Source organism: Polistes canadensis, unplaced genomic scaffold, assembly GCF_001313835.1.
Source record: "Polistes canadensis isolate GaletaPanama2010 unplaced genomic scaffold, ASM131383v1 scaffold_87, whole genome shotgun sequence".
Classification (NCBI taxonomy): Eukaryota; Metazoa; Arthropoda; class Insecta; order Hymenoptera; family Vespidae; genus Polistes; species Polistes canadensis.
In genome coordinates, this window is record NW_014569634.1 from 572988 (window position 1) to 590241 (window position 17254).

Sequence of the window (17254 nt, forward strand, 5' to 3'; positions counted from 1 at the left end):
TTCCAAATCTCTACGGCTTGTAGTACTTGAGATATTTGAGTTAGAAAAAAATCCGTGGTCATCGATTCGCGCTGACCTATATAATTTCGTGAAAGAACCACGTGACCATTAACCTATAAAAATTTCTAGAATCAAGCGTAAACAATCTTTTTTTCTGATACTACGCTTTTACTCACGCATCGTCATTCATAAACTCATATCCCTAGAAATTATCAATCAGAATATTTCAAACGATCGTATCTTTGAAACGAAAAATCGTAGAGACTTGAAATCAAGACTATTAGAAAACTAAAACCACAAGTTCTGCGAAAATATTAGGTAAAATCGTGCGTACCAACTTAAAAAAGACAAAAATTGTGTAACAAGATGAATTTGATTCCATAGAAAAAATTCGAAATTTCGAACAATATTATATTCTCCGAGCGTAAAATTCTTTTTTCTGTCGAATACTTTCGTCCCTTTTGTTTATACTCCTCCCTGAATTATTTAACACAACACATGTAGGTAATATTTATGAGTCGATTTCCTTCCCTACTCCGAGAGGCAAACCCTCGAGAAAACTGAACGATCCACTATACGAATCTTTTTCTCGTTTTCCCTTTGCTTCTCCCGACTACTTTTCTCTACCAACCCCTCACGATTTTTCTACTTTCGTAAATCCTTTTTTTTTTCTGCCAGCTTGCAACAATAACGGCAAAGGCAACAAGGTGACGGTGAACGACCGGCACCACCGTTCTGCACAGCTGTCGCATGCCATATTTCCATCTCTCGATTTTCTCCAATGTTTCAAGAGTGAGAAAGACGAACGTGACCACCCCAAACCTTTTTCCAACTTTCTACCTTTTCCTGACCATCCCCCATCCATCCCCCATCCCTCTTACGACGACTCAACACCTTTTATCGCACCATTGAGAAACGAGCATAAGTTCGGTTTTACTTTTCTACTTACGATACGATAATAAAACGATTTTACACACACCCATACCCACACCCACTCACAAACACGCACGCACACACATAGATATATATAAGGGTGTTAACTTTTTCTAATATAATGATAAAAAAATTTGTTTCTCTGTAAAAAAAGATTAGTTTATTAATATTTACAAGAGCTATCTACAATAATTACAAAGTTACCTGTAAAACAAAGAAACGACAATTGAAGTTTATTATTATCACTTTTTTCATTCACTCGCTTAACACTCTTAACGAAATCTATCTATTCATCACTTTTATTATAAATCTTTAAAATGATCTCTCTTTAATACTGTACTTCTTCTAACGTATTTTTCCAATGTGTTCATTCTCTCAAAATTTGCTAATCATCCCCTATCTATTGTTCCATCTAATGAGAATTAATTAAAATGTGTGAAGCACAGCAGATTCAAATGAAGAAAGCCTACTTTCTTTATATATATACACGTTTAAGTATATTTATAGTAAATGTTCCGATATCGTTAAAATGAAAATACTCGAACTCATTTTATCTTTTAGTTATATTTTAAATCATCTCTATCTTATATAAACTGATCGATTTTATCTGATTCTTCGTGAGAAGGAAAACGTGCAAAGACTTTCCTACTTTAAATTTGAATACCGTAAGTGAAGAGATTAGGAATCGTGGTAAACGAGAATTTTTTCCAACGTAGTATTAAGAATGAGGAAAAAATTTTACGATAGAAAAGTAAGAGATGAAAATAAGAAGGACAAATTATCGGAGACATTGGATAAGTTTTAATGGGTGTTAAAAAGCATGAAATTGAATTTTTTATAAAATTCTCTCAGAAGAAACAGCACCTATTTTCTTTCTCCCTTTCTCTCTCTCTCTCTCTCGTTTTTTCATTATTTTGATTTTCCACAAGAAGGCTCGGAGCACAAATGTGTTTTCTTTTTTTCTTTATATTGTTTTTATTTATTTTCTCCTTTTTTTTTTTTATTTTTTTTTCGAAAACAGGATTTCCTTACTCGGTTGCGCGATTCAGAACTCGTAAAATGCTGTTAAAAGTGTTACGGCGCCAAGTTTGAAAAGAATGAGAGACAGACAGAAAAGAAGAAAGAAAGAAAGAAAAAGAGAGAGAGAGAGAGAGAGAGAGAGAGAGAGAGAGAAGAGAGAGAGAAAAGAGAAACATAAAACGCCACTCTGCACCGGAATAGTAAAACGCTTTTACGTTGAAGAAGTTCTTCCGTTTCCACTCGTAGCCAATTCCAGTTGGAAAATTTTGAAAATTTCGAGATAACAGAAATTAAGCTTGTATTCGACAAACTCGCGAAAAGTGACTAGGTATCCCGTGTATTTTGTCGAGACGAGATCTCTATCGTCATCTCATGTTTTGCTCTTTTTTTTTCTTTTGTATTTTTAATCTCATTTTATCTTTTTTTTTTTTTCCTATTTTTCTCATATAATTACAAAATCTGCTACTAACTTTTCGGTAGAATTCACATACACGCACGCACGTACACGCAAGTGATCGTTTAATTAAACGATGATTAAATTTTTGCGACGAACTACGGGGATTAAATAAAATTAAAAAAAAAAAAAAGGAAAAAAGAAAGAATTTTAAATTATATATTGTAAAAGGTTGATTAACGTAAATGAAATAAAATTATTGTTCAAGTAATATTGCCATGATGAACGATGAGTAGTAAAATATTTCAAAGTAGCTAAACTTATGGGTGTATACGTGTACGTACGTATATAATGTATATGCAAGTTGAACGCGTGTTGTAATAGTTAAACCCACATCTGTATACGACGTAATATTACGCTCCAGGTTTCCTTTGTGAGAACGATATAAACGTTATAAACTACGAAAAGGTAAGTATAATAAAACTGAAAGCGCGTTACGTACATTGTAAACTTGGCGTATAGTTAGAGCCGAGTCCAAAGAACTGTCCTGGACTAAACGTATCCAAACCACCATTGTAACATGCTTTCTCTCATTTTTTTTTTTGTTTTCTTCAAAGAGTCTACAAACGAAATGAAAGATTAAAATGGTACCTAAATGTTCAAATACGGGAAAACCTTAAATTCATACGATAAGAATTTAAAAATCAATGAGTACAATGATCAATGATTAATAATATTAATTCTTGATAAAAAATTAAAACACAACAAAAAAACAATATTGATGTTAAAAGAATGTTGGACTAAGTTAGGTAGAAAATTATCAAATACATTAATACATAATTATTAAAAAAAAAAAATAATAATAATAATAATAAAATAGAAAATAAGTTTGTTTAAATTGATCGTTTAGTCAAACACTACATTTTGTTATTTAATATATTGTTGAATGGCATATTTAATATATTACATACTATATAATTAATATTGCAAAAAATAAATATCGAAATAACGAAATTAAATATAATCTATACTGAATGAAACAAATTAATTATTCATTGTCGATATTGCTAAATTACCGCATAGCCCGGTCCAATGAATAAAAAAATCACTTTCATAGTTCATCAAAACATTCAAAAAGTAGATATTAAAGATTACCTAACTTATCTAAAAAAATAAGTATTGAAAAAAGAAAAAAATATTATAATAATAATAATAAAAAAAAAAAAAGTAAAGAGAGCTGCATTTTATGGGCTGTGCATTATAAAGGGTGGAGCAAACAAGGTAGCAAATCCAGCAGGCGGCGCAACTGTTCCAAAAACTCCCTAGCCAACTTGGTGCACCACCACCATCTACACCTCCTTCGCAACGAACGAACGAACGAACGAACGCGAAAAAGAAAAGAAAGGAGGTAGATAAAAGGTAGAAAAGGAGAATATCTGCTAATCCTTTACAGGGAATTCGAGTGATAAATTCCGTAAATCCCTGTTCAAGCACACCCTTGCACCGAGCCAACTACCCTTACCATTAGTCCGCTTCTTCCATCCTCTTTACTCCAACTCTTCCTCCACCATCACAACAAACGCCACCAGCCCTCCCCCGGCCCGTTCCTCTTCTTAACACACCGGTGTGTACCACCATCATCTCGGTACCCCTACTTCGTCCCTCTAAAGCCATCCAACTGAAATCTAGGATGGACTACCCAATCCAAGGACTTCTCGAAAAAGTAGAAAACTGCGATTACAAAGACATCCCTCCTCCTTCTCCTCCTTCTCTTCCTCTTCCTCTGCATCTCTTTCTTTCTCTTTCTTTTCTACTTTATTATCTCTATGTTTCTTTCTTCTTTCCGGATTCTTACACCACCGCTTACCTTCTCCTTTTCTCATTCTTCTTCCAACAGCCCTCCAGTTTCACTCCTCTCGTTTCTTCCTCCACCCATCCCCCCTTTATTCCCTCTCTCCCTCCCTCCCACCTTCTCTCTCTCTCTCTCTCTCACACACCATGGATTAAAACTTTAACACTTTGTTACCCTTTTTCGGTGCTGTGGTACGAAAAACGAAAAAGGAAGCGTTGAGTAAAGGTAATAGAAAAGGATAGGAAGGAAGAAAGGAAGGAAGGAAGGAAGGAAGGAAGGAAGGAAGGAAGGAAGGAAGGAAAGAAGGAATATCGCGAGAGACTAGGAGGATCGTGCACGAACGAGCAAACGAAGGAGAGGAAGGAAGAGTAAGGAAGGGATGAGTTCTGAAAGACCAGCCCGTAATCCGGAGCTTCCGCTACGTTGGACAAATTTCAGTCTCCAAGCGAATTTCGCTTTTGATAAAACGCCCCATTTTGCATTTTACACATTCGACGAGAACGTCACTACCAAAGTGGCTAAGAGAGAGAAAAAAAAAAAAAGGAAAGGATAAAAATAAGAAGAGAGAGAAAAATAAAAAAGTTTGAAATTTCGAAGAATCCCTAGAGTTCAATGATAAGGAAACATCTGTCATCCCTTCTTATGATCCTAGTTGAGAAAAATGGTTTAATTTTTTGTTCCAAATTATTCAAATTGTTATGAGAACAATTATTACAAATTATTCAAAGTGTTACGTGTTATTTTAAATAAAACTTAACATGTGATATAGGACCAATAGTGTATATATTCTAAATTATAAAATCATGATTAAAGAATAAATATTAATTAGGTTTAAAAAAGAATCTAATATTTTTAAACGGATTCGTATAAATATACGTATTATAATTATTTGTAATAAAAATTCATATTTTGTACTAATGCAGNAATATTTTTAAACGGATTCGTATAAATATACGTATATTCATATTTTGTACTAATGCAGTCTGAATAGAACAAAAAAACAATATATAAATATATATATATATATATATATATAAATATAAAATCACTATAATAAAACTAAACTTTTCATATCGTGATAATATATTACAAAAATAATATAAAATAATAATTACATAAAGCATATAAAATTTAAAATAAAAGTGCATCATTTCGCAAAAATGGTGTCTACAAATTAAAAATATAATATCCGGAATAGAACGACCCGAGCGTACGTCTTCCTTGACACGTTAATGGTATAGAATTCCGTAAAGTACGACGTAACGAGTCCCACGGCTACGTTTAAACGTAATATCACAAGAATTTAAAGCAGGTACTATCTCGGACGTAGGATGTAAGAACAGGTCCAGTCAATGTCAGACATAGTGTATGCATATGTATGTATACATGTAATAGAGAAAGATAAGGATATATATATATATATATAGAGATAGAGAGAGAGAGAGAGAGAAGAAGATGATCCTTGGAGGATGCGATTACTTGGTAAAGTCGAGTACCCTAACAGCGAGCTATAACTATCGCGTAATCGGCGAGTACGTAGAGTTAGAGTACCCTATCTGTATCCTATGTTTAATATTCCCTTCATCTAATCAATCCCTTCTACAACTTGGTCTATATTTTATGCATAATACTCATGCATGCATATGAACATAATATAATATATTCATGCACGTAAATATTATCTTCAACAAATTTTTAAATCCCAAAACAAATTCCACTTAAAAACGAAAATAAAAGAAAAGAAAAGAAAAGAAAAGAAAAAAGAGCAGAGAGAATATTTATAAGAAAAAAATTAAAAATTGGTTAAGAGCTGTAATATTCAAATTTTGTTCGGTTCACGGAACCGTTATTATGAGTGTAAAAATATTTGATGAGAAATCTTTCTTCGTAAAACTAAATAAAATATTTACACAAAATTCTAATTTATTTAATGCAATGTTATATATGTAAAGAACAATTCGTGAAATTCCAACATTTCGTAAACGTACAGTTTGAAAATCACTTCTTTAAACTAACCGAGGTAGATCGATTTATAAAAACTTATCGATAACGTGTTTAACATTTTGTTCGATTCTTTTTTTCTTTTTTCTTTTTTTATCAACGAATTAGTATTTTTCTTTTTATTGCATTGTTATAAAAAAGAAGACCCCTTATATTTGTGAATGACATTCTGACATATTCTGACAAATCTTAGCGAGTAATTTTTCCGAATTGTTTCTAATTAAATATTTTCTTATGCTACTTGTACAAAATTTTCTGAAGATGTTCCAGTTCGTTTTCCAAAAAAGGGAATCTTATAAATCAAGATTAATTCAATTTTGAAATATTTGACAGAACGATGAATCGTTTGGAAAATATATAACAATGTTTTCAATTTTTACTGAAATTGTGCAAGCGATTTGAAACTTTTGATCAATAGTTTAAATAAAGATACAACAAGCTTTCCTAACAACTCAGTCAGCTCAGAATAAATTTTGATCATGTCAGTACGAAGAAGAAGAAAAGCTTTCATATATATTTCCTTAAAATAAAGTAAGAAAGAAGAAGAAGAAGAAGAAGAAGAAGATCGAAGGAGTTTTCGCGATGGTTGAACGGTAGAAAAGAATGGAAGAAAATCGACGATCTCGGATCAGAAACAGCGGTAGGAAACGGAAGCAAAAGAAGAAGCAAAAGAAGAAGGAGAAGGAGAAGAAAAAGAAGAAGAAGAAAAAGTTATGGGGGAAAGTAAGGATACGCGAAAGTTTCGACGGAACCGAAGACAAAGTAGAAGAAACAAAGGCATACCTCTATTTCTCTGTTTCTTCTTTTACCGTTTTACGTGGACCGCACAGAATTGGAAGCAACTATCCAATTTCCGTGGAAGCGATGGGAATGGAAAAGGAAGAGATAGAGGTACAAGAGAGAGAGATAGATAGAGAGAGAGCGAGAAAGAGAAAAGAAACAGAAACTTACGAACGAAATAAGAAATAAGAATGGGAAAAGTGGTGGTGTTGGTAGAAGTGGTTTTAGGTATTGGTATTTGTGGAGGTGATACAAAGATAGAAAGAAACTTACGAATGAAAGAAGAAGAAGAAGAGACAAGGATAGGAAAAGTAGTAGTGTCGGTTATGGTGGTATGTGTATTGGTATTTGTAAAGGTGAAAGAAAGACAGAAAGAAACTTACAAACGAAAGAAGAATAAGAAGAAGAAACAAGGATAGGAAAATAGTGATGGTGGTGGTGATGGTAGTTGTGATGTTATAGGTGATAGAAAGAGAGAAAGAAACTTACGAACGAAAGAAGAAGAAGAAGAAGAAACGGTGATAGGAAAAGTAGTGGGGGGGGGGTTGATAGTGGAGGTGAAGGGAAGATGAAGGTGAGATTCGGCTTAGCGATCCAGCGACCCGGAAACTCCGACTTCCCCAAAACCTTTGAAAGATTTGATAAACGCTGACGTAACTTTTTACACTCGTCCATGAAATCTTGCCGCGTGGCGAGCGACATTCTCCCTTCGAACATTCATACCCTTCTTATCCTACTCTTATTTTCTCTGTCTTTCTCTCTCTCTCTCTCTCTTTTTCGAATTTACTCATCCTACTCGTTCGTTCATTCGACACGCTCGTTGCACTCCTTATCCCACCTTCTTTTCCTTTTCCTTCCTACATACAATAAATCAATTCTTGTTCCCTCTATGTAACCGAATGTCAAATATCGAAATTTGATCAAATTTGTTTTGTTGCTTCTAAAATGAAATGAAAAAAATTTCAATCAAATGATAAATAATAAATAATCTCAAAGATATAATATACAAATGATTATAATGTAAAATGTTAATAATATTGTAACGTAAAATAAATCATAAATAAATGAAAACATTTGCCACTTAAATTTTTTCTTTGACACGCTCCGTTATATTACATTATGACGACGACGACGACGCAAACGACGTCAGAGATCATTTAAATACAAAAAAAATATTTTCCAACCGATCTTCGTAATAGTAGGAAAAAAATAAAACCGATGTAGCGCGAATAAATAAAAACGCGTGGGTTTATTTTGAAAGAAGGAAAAGGAAAAAAAAAATGAACAAATTTTTCTAATTCAAAATACCCGTAGAAAGAGATAAAAGTAGATAAGAATCTACAATCCACTAACACGCTTTTGGCATGGATAGCAACGCACGCGTGCGCATACCTAAAGAATCTTCCGTCTTTCTCCATCTTTCCATTTATCTATCTAACTCTCTCTCTCTTTTTCTCTCTTTTTCTCTCTCTCTCTCTCTCTCTCTCTCTTTCGTTTTCGTTGAAATACCTCGAGCTCTGCAGACTACGAAGAGCAAGCTTTGTCAGCTCGCTCGGTTGGCGTCTGAGGTGAATGCAGCATTAATACCTACTACCTTTTACTCCCTTACCACCACCAACCCCCCCTCCCACTCCCGATCCTTCTCCTTTCACTACTCCCTTTTCTCTCCTTCTCTCTCTCTCTCTTTGTCTTTCTCATCCTCTCTTGTAGGTTCTCTTCCTTCGAGGTTCAGCTCGACCCACTGAAGCCACGGGCCAACCCCATCCAGAAACCGGCTCGGCTCCAACAACCGTTAATATCGAATTCTTTGGTACAATTTACGATGGAACGTCGCGAATTCGGGCGAGGTCGTTTTAATCCAAGAAGCGAATCCGTAAAAGAAAGAGAAATACAAAAAGAGAGAGATAGAGGGATAGAGAGAGAGAGAGAGAGAGAAAGAGAAAGTCGCAACGTGAATTGTAAAACATTTCGCTAAATGTTTTACAATTTCGACTCCCCCTTTTCCCATTTCCCTCCCTCCCACCTGCCACGTTTCTTCTTATCATCGTTTGAAAAATCAATACAATTCTAAAGTATCAAATCGATAAATAACTTATACCATTCCACCAATTTTAAACACGATCCCATAATATGAAGTTATCGTATTTATATTTTTAGCATATGTAATAATTATTATTGATAATAAAAAATCGGATATGAATATAAATATTGTACCGTACAACGAAATATAATTATTTAACGTATATAAAGTCATATGTGCGAATAGATAATACGATAAATGCAGATATTATATACAATTAGATTTTAATTAGTGTATATATATGTAATATATATTTTGTATATATAATATATTGATAAAACACGATAACAAGAAAAATGTTTCGAAATAAAACCACGAGAATATATCGCCGAAACGGAAAAGACAAAAGGAATAGAAAATTCATGAATTGAAAATAAAAATCATAGAAAAAAGAAAACATACAAAATTATTCGAAATTTTATTGAAAAACGGAAAAAACGACGCGCGATCGGTTACCAATTTTTTCGTTTAATTGAAAATATTTTTGAAAAGAAAAATAATATATATAACGAAAAATAACGCGACATACATACCCCTACTACTACTACTACTACTAGTGGGAAAACTTTTTTTGTCGTTTTTATTTATTTCTTTAATTTTTTGTCTTTTTCATTCTTTTCAAGTATGTCTCGCATTTTACCTTATTATTTTTTTATTTTTATTTTTTTATACCTGAGAGAAAAAGGATAATGAGAAAGGCCGAAGTAGTAGCGAGGCGATGTAAGGGGATGGGGAGGGGGTGAAGAACCCCCAAAAGAGACGACGAGCATTGAAAGACGAAGAGAAGAGAAGAGAAAATAGTGAAGGGCGTATCCAGGGCCGCAGATACTCAACGTTACTTCCAAACGATTTGCCTCTCATGCGATTTAACACGGGAGCTATTATAACTTGATATGGATAGATAATAGTACGCTTCCTCGTTTCTCCCCTATATTTCCCCCCCTCCTCCTCCTTCTCGCTCTCTCTCTCTCTCTCTCTCTGTCTCTCTGTCTCTCGCTCTTTCTATCTCTATCACCCTCGATTTTCAGCATGCAACGTAGCACCAGCAACGTTGCCCTATAACGCGGTTCCGTTTATGCATAGATGCAGTTAGACTGCCATTATGGGTTTAGACTTCAACGAAGACTCTCCAGATACTTGCTATACTAAACAAGAGAACCTACTCAAAATTTCTACGCGTACGTATACATTTATGAAAGTAAGCGAGGATGAGGATGAGGATGAAGATGAGGAAGGGAAGAAGAAGGAGAAGAAGAAGAAGAAGAAGAAATAGGAAGAGCGTATCAAATTGTTGTTTCTCTCGGTTTCTAAAGTAATTCTCGAACGTTGCGTGAATTACACAAATGTTTAAGATTACTATAGAATAATTTGAAATTTTACTTTAAAATTCTTTTTAAGAAAATTAAAACATATTCCATGAGAAAAATTCTTCGTAAATAAATCATATAATTATTCTTAACTCACATGCACACACACACACATATATATATTATTATTTTAAATTATTTATATTATAATCAAGACACACGATGATTTCCTTTTAATTCTCTGTTCAAAATAAAATCGCAAAAAGAAAAAAAGAAGAAAAAAAAAAAACACACAAAAGCATCGTAGCCAAGCCCGTTGTTCCATTCCGGCATTGTACTATAATAATTATTTAATGACAGCAAAGTAGTGGAACGAAATTAACAAACTATTGGAAGTAATTAGATCCTCGCTGAGGTAAATTAAATGGCTCGCGCCCGACGAGCTATTTAAATGCTCGTCTTCTTCTCCCCCCCCTTTATTCGCTCGACCTCCAACCCCTCTTCTCCCCTTTCAACCCTTACTCTTCCTTCCTTCCTTCATTCCTTCCTTATCCTCAAGCCTCACGCCCCCCTGTCACCGAAGTTTTCATTCTTTTGCTACTTGCTGCATTACAACACCGACAAAGACGACGACACCATTCCCCAACCCCAACCCCAATCCCAATCCCAACCCCCTTCATTCGTCCGTAGGACACACGAACAACGCGAGCTTTCGAAGAAAGAGTCCCGCCATCTAATTACACCGAAAACTATTCCGAACTTTACTACGGGGTTCTACTACTACTACTACTAACTACTACTCCCAGTGTTGATATCGAAACGCGAATCCTTCAAATCTCGCGATCTTGTCATTCCATTATTTATTTTCAACGTCCTTTTAATTTGAAGAATATTAAAAATACTTTAGACGAATCGGTATGCTATAAGAAACTTTTGTTTTCGGAGTAGATAGGTATATTCATCTAAAACGAAGATCGATTAATGAGGAAACTTTATTATTTAACACGCGTGTAATTTATACAAAATTTCGATAAAAACGTATAAAAAATGTTAAACGCATAATAATTATTCGTTTAAAAATCAAAGAAATTATTTTCTAATCTATCCGATCGGCTAAAATCTCATTCTATATTAGGACAAAATGGTTTATTTTTTAAAGTAGTTTCTACTCACGATAGAAATAGATATACACGAAGTGTCTTATCTGTTTAATGTTAATCATAAATTTGTTATTATTTATATCTAGCTGTAAAAAAAAAAACTCAACGATAACGTTGGACAAATAGATGAGTAGAAAAAATTGATCACGTGTTTGGTAGAATTATCAGTTAGAAAAAAAAAAGAGAAACAGGGGATGGAAAAAGGAAGAAAAAGAAAAAGAAGAAGAAGAAAAAAAAAGAAACGTTTTAAAGTCGTAAAGTTTTGACTTTAGTAGAACTCGTGGCTCGACCATCGGCCGTCTCTAATTCGAGATAGCACAGAGAAAGCACACATAGAAGAGCGAGAGAGTGAGAATATGAAAGAGAGAGGAAGGGAGAAAGAGAGAGAGAAAGGATGAGGGTCGAAGAGCATGGAAAACGAGAGAAGTTTCGTCGACAACCCCGAGAGAATGTATCCTACAAAGCGTTGGAGAACGGTGAGGTCGAGCTACCGTGAGAAAGATGAGAGGGAGCAAAGAAGAAGAAGAGAAGGAAACAGAAAGAGAGAGAGAGAGAGAGAGAGAGTAGTACACCAGGAGGCCAGGAAATTACGTCTCCGGATGTCCGTTCGTTCGGCTTCAGAGCTTTCTGGAAAGGCACGCCACTGCCAACGTTGACGACGACACGACGAGGACTCCAGCGAATACGGGTTGCAAGCTAAGGCACAAAACCAAAAGAGAGAAAAAGACGCAAATATTACCTCTAAAATTAGAAAGAGAAGTAAATATAGAAAACGGGAGAAAAAGAAAAAGAAAGAGATAGAAGGAGAATGACAAATAGAAAGAAACAGAAATAGTGAGTAAGAGAGGGAAAGAGTGAGTGAGAAAATAAAAAGGGTAAGGAATAGAAAGAGTCAGAAATAATAAAAGAGCGAAAAAAATAGTAAGAGAAATAATAAGACAGAGAGAAAAAGAGAGAGAGAAAGAAACAGAAAGGAAAATAAAGAATAAAACAGAAAGAAAGAGAGAGAGAGAGAGAGAGAGAGAGTGAACAAAATAGAAAGAGAAGGGAGGATATGTTTATGTGAAATAGTCAAGTATGTGTGTGTGTGAGAGAGAAAGAAACAGAAAAGTCGGAGGAAAGCTAGCTTGAAAGATTTTCGAGAGCTTTTATCTCAACGAGTGTGTGAAAGATGGAAAAAAAAAGAGAGAGAGAGAAAAAGAGAAAGAAGGAAAGAAAGAATGAGCATCCAAGCCGACGCGTCCTGTCGCCTCAACCCATCTTAAAACGTTCGTGACAAAAAGAAATCCTCCTGCGAGTAGACGCGGAATCATCCAAGACAGACTGTGCGATAACGCCAACTAACCGCAAACTACCCTAAGAACTTTACCTAACGTTCTTTCCGAGGCTCTCTGATTCTTCTTAAAGGATGAACACAGTTAGGATGATCTTTTGTGGATGATAGAGATAGCTGTGAATTATTCTTGATTTATACGATTAAAATAATGTTAAGCGAACAATAAGAGAAGAGATATTCATTTATTTATTTCTTTTTATTATACATTTTTTATCTCTATGTCGATTTTATTATAAGATGTTATTTTTTCTTTTATGATAAAATTATGATCAACTAAGTGGAATTATTATTTGTAGAAAATGATACAATAGTTATTGGATCATAACGAGAGAAGTGATCTCGTACACGCGTTTATAAAAATAACTCTTTCGCCAATCTACGAAATTAATTAAAAATTATTTTCAAGAAGTATATTTATTGTTTGGGGAAAAAAAAAAAGAATAAATGTGAATTTATAATACGTTCATGCACAATGTATGTATATAACGAAACGTTAAATATATTTATAAAATAATAAATTAGTAAACCAGTAATAATTAGGAAACACAAAATTACAAATTCATTAAGATGGTAACAAATAACTCGTACACACATGTAAACATATATATATTTATATGCAACGAAATATAAAATTTCATTTATTCTAAATATGCACTTTTAATAAATAATGAAGTAATTCTAGAAATGGAAAACAAAGCGTTATAAATAAACGAGGCTAATGAATAAAACCATATTACAGTAATATATTCTTCTATATATATATATATATACACTCAACACACACACTTACATATATATATATTTATATATAAATACACACGATATAAATAGGATGAAACATCGAAACTAATTTTCTCCAACGGGAACAGTTATAATTGTGTGACACGTAGCATGAGATAAAGTTAGCAAATAGCATTCGATCTCTTTGAGGTATATAATTTCGAAGTGCATACGATTCGATAACATTGACGGTCTTCCTCCATGTTCCGCTTATTAATCCGAGCGTGTCTCGAAGTGATAATCAAAGGCGAGCGAATCTCTCCGAGATTCGACTCTCGATTCCCATGAAACTAAATCGAATGAGAAAGAGACAGATAGATGGATAGATAGATAGATAGATAGATAGAAAGAGTAAAAGAGAAAGAGAGAGATAGAGAAAGCCGAAGGACGACGGTTGTTCAGAACAGAAGAGACTTTGCTGAGAGATTCAATGTAGAATTGAGTCGAATAGTATCTCCGATAAAGAGAGACCGATAAAGATAGAGACAACGAGAGAGAACAAGAAAGAGAAAGAGAGAGAGAGAAAGAGAAAATGACCAAGTCGATCGTAGGAAAAAACGACAACGTGAATGCCCGGCCAACCGTAAGGTGATTCTATCGAGATCATTATTTTTACGCTCGCACGTGATATACATAGAAAATGTATCCCATTATCGTCGTAACTGAAAATTACCTCTCCAAGGATGATGATGATGATGATGATAATGGGGAATAGGGGAAAAGAAAAAGAAAAAAGAAAAAATATACGTTAATAGATATCTAATTAAAAAATGTGCGTTGAAAACTTTTTCCACTATGTCACTATAACAAACTCATCACCACTACAACCCACCACCATCAACGTTACTACCTACGTAAGAATCCAATATTATCTCACGAGATACGTTTTCTACCATTAACTTGTACTAATTACATCCGTAGAGAAATAAAGGAATAAATCTCGATAAAAATAAATAGAAGAATAAGATAGGGAGGAAGGGAAAAAGAAATAGAGAGAGAGAGAGAAAAAAAATATAAAAATACAACCGTGTAATTCAAACTGCGTCCTATTGAATCATGCATGAACGTAAAGAAAAAGGGAAAGAGTGGAAGCTCGATAAAAAAAAAAATATCAACAAAGAATGAAAAGGAAAGAAAAGGAAAAAAGAATAACTGTGTAATTCAAACATCGTTCTATTGAATCATGCATGGACGTATAGAAAGAGAAAAAGAAAAAGAAAGACAGTAAGAGAAAGAGAGAGAGAGAGAGAGGGAGAGCTCGTTGAAAATAAAATTACAAGGAGAAAACAAATAATAAAAAAAAATCAAGAACAGGAAACAAAATATATTTATAAAAGTTCGTTTGAAAAAATATTAGGGGAGAAAGAAGAAGAAAAAGATGAAGAAGAAAAAACAAAGGAAAATAAAAAAAAAAAATATTACGGTGTAATTCAAACTTCGTCCTATTGAATCATGCATAGTATCTTAATCTCCGTGGTATCGCATCGAACTCGAGCTCGCACAAGCGTGTCGTTAGAAGAAACTACCCTTCCTTCTTTCCTGCTGAAATTTTCTAGCGGAACGAATAATATTATTCGAAAGAGTTTATCCCCCTTCCATGACAGCAAACTCTCTTTCTCTCTCTCTCTCTCTCTTCCTCTTTCATTTACAACTTTTTCTCTTTAATTTATACAAGCCGTTCGAAAGGAACGTTAGCGTAGATAACTATAGGTATATCATAGTTGCTCTCTTATGGATCGTAAAACACATAAACCGTGTAGCAGCAGTCAAGACGATCGTTTTGCCAGAACGGTGATATTACGGCCATTATGGGGGAAACCACCAGATAGATTATTCCAGTGTCAAGAATCGATTATAATTATGATACATGCATGCTTTGTCATATTACGTGAATAACATACTATGAATATCAATGTTCTCATCATATTTCGAAATTTCTGTCTTCGATCGATAATTATTAATACACGCACGATTGTTCTCTTTTCGTGAAACGTTTATTGCCGATAAAAAAAAAAAATGTCAACATTTCTTTGCAGCACCGAATATATCAAATTTATTTTAAATAATAACAAGGACATTTATTCAAATTCACACCACCCGTGTACTATATGAACAACGCGTGAGACATGGAACTAATTTTGTGGGTCAAACGTAAAGAACACGAAATGGCATGCAACCCTGAATGTTATTATATCATGGTATAAGGAGTTTATTATTAATTCATTCAAAATATATAAACCTTTTTGAGTGACATTTATGATGATTTATACGAGATATTTCGTAGTCCTGCACAACAATAAATAAAACTTGCATATCCTTGCTACGAGATATCTCGTAATCAGCAGAAATGAATTAATCGTGCATACACGCACATATACACAAATCGAATAAATAATAAATAACAATTATATATATATTTATAAAAAGCTAACAAGAGTTATATTTAATGAAAAATTCAATTGTTCGTATTCGTTAAAAATAAAAAGGAAATAAATAAAAAGAAAAAATGATAAATTTATCTATACGTTTGTGAGCGTGGATAAACCTGAAAGCTTGAAATGAAAACGTTTTCGATCGGAATCTCGTTCCTCTCCTCGTAATCTTTCTTTTCCTAACGTTAGAGAAACGTACACGTTAACCTTTATTAAATTTCCAATAGCAAGCAACAGAAGCAGAAGAGGTCACGTACACGTTCTTACCGAACGGAAACCGAGATACTCTCTCACTTAGAGTACATACATACAATGCAAGAGACTACTGAAAGAGTAGAACGAGAAAAACCTTTAATAAATACAATAAAATGATAATAAGATATTTTTCGGTTCGAAGTTGTTCGATCAAAGTATAACTGTTCGAAAATTAATCAAATAACGATTATATATTTTTCGAAGTTCTTCCTGAAAAAAAGAAAAAAAAAACATCCAAATCTGGATTTTTTTTATAAAAAAAAAGAAAATTAATTACCTTTCTTCCTCGTTTTTCTCGAATAATCGAAATTATATTCGATTTACGACGATCGATGGAAAACCTTTCTCTTAAAACGATACGACAAATATAAGAATTATTGTAAAATAAAAAAGAAAAAAAATTAAAAAAGTAAAATTGTACAAGAGGTAGAAAAATACAAGCTGAAATAGTATATATATGTACGTTTAACGTGTCCTGTTTGGAATAAAATGTCTGTAGCACTCACTCACCTTGGATTTCCACGAAGAGCAGCATGGTGAAGCGCATTGAAGCCATTATTGTTGGTAAGTGTGATGTCCGCAGCGTGATCCAACAAAAGAGCCAACATATCGTCCCGTTTCTTCGATATTGCATCGTGAAGAGGTGTGTCACCCTCGGAGTCCTACCAAGAAATAACAAAGAAAATTTTCAGTTACAATATTTATATATTATTCTCACAGCTAAAGTAACCTTGTATTGAGATAAATGTTATTCTGGATTCAAAAATAAAAACTTTTAATAAATATTATATACGTATTTTGAAAAAGAGAAAGAGAGACAGAGAGAGAAATAAATAAACATATTGTTATGTATCACTATTTAATGTTGATTATATTAATTGAAAAATAAATGCTTAGGCTCAATATTTGTTGACTTTCGAAACA

The 17254-nt window shown here is 33.6% G+C and overlaps 1 protein-coding gene across 2 annotated transcripts in view; it reads right to left on the reverse strand.

The window, feature by feature from the left end:
- Positions 1-16993, reverse strand: part of LOC106786877 (E3 ubiquitin-protein ligase mib1-like) — a 401756-nt gene extending 384763 nt beyond the window's left edge. For both annotated transcript variants that reach the window (XM_014748747.1, XM_014748746.1), the window contains exon 1: positions 16841-16993. In XM_014748747.1, coding sequence (XP_014604233.1) covers positions 16841-16938 — 98 coding nt within the window. In that variant the 5' untranslated portion in view covers positions 16939-16993. The remainder of the gene's footprint in view (positions 1-16840) is intronic.
- Between the last annotated feature and the right edge of the window lie 261 nt (positions 16994-17254).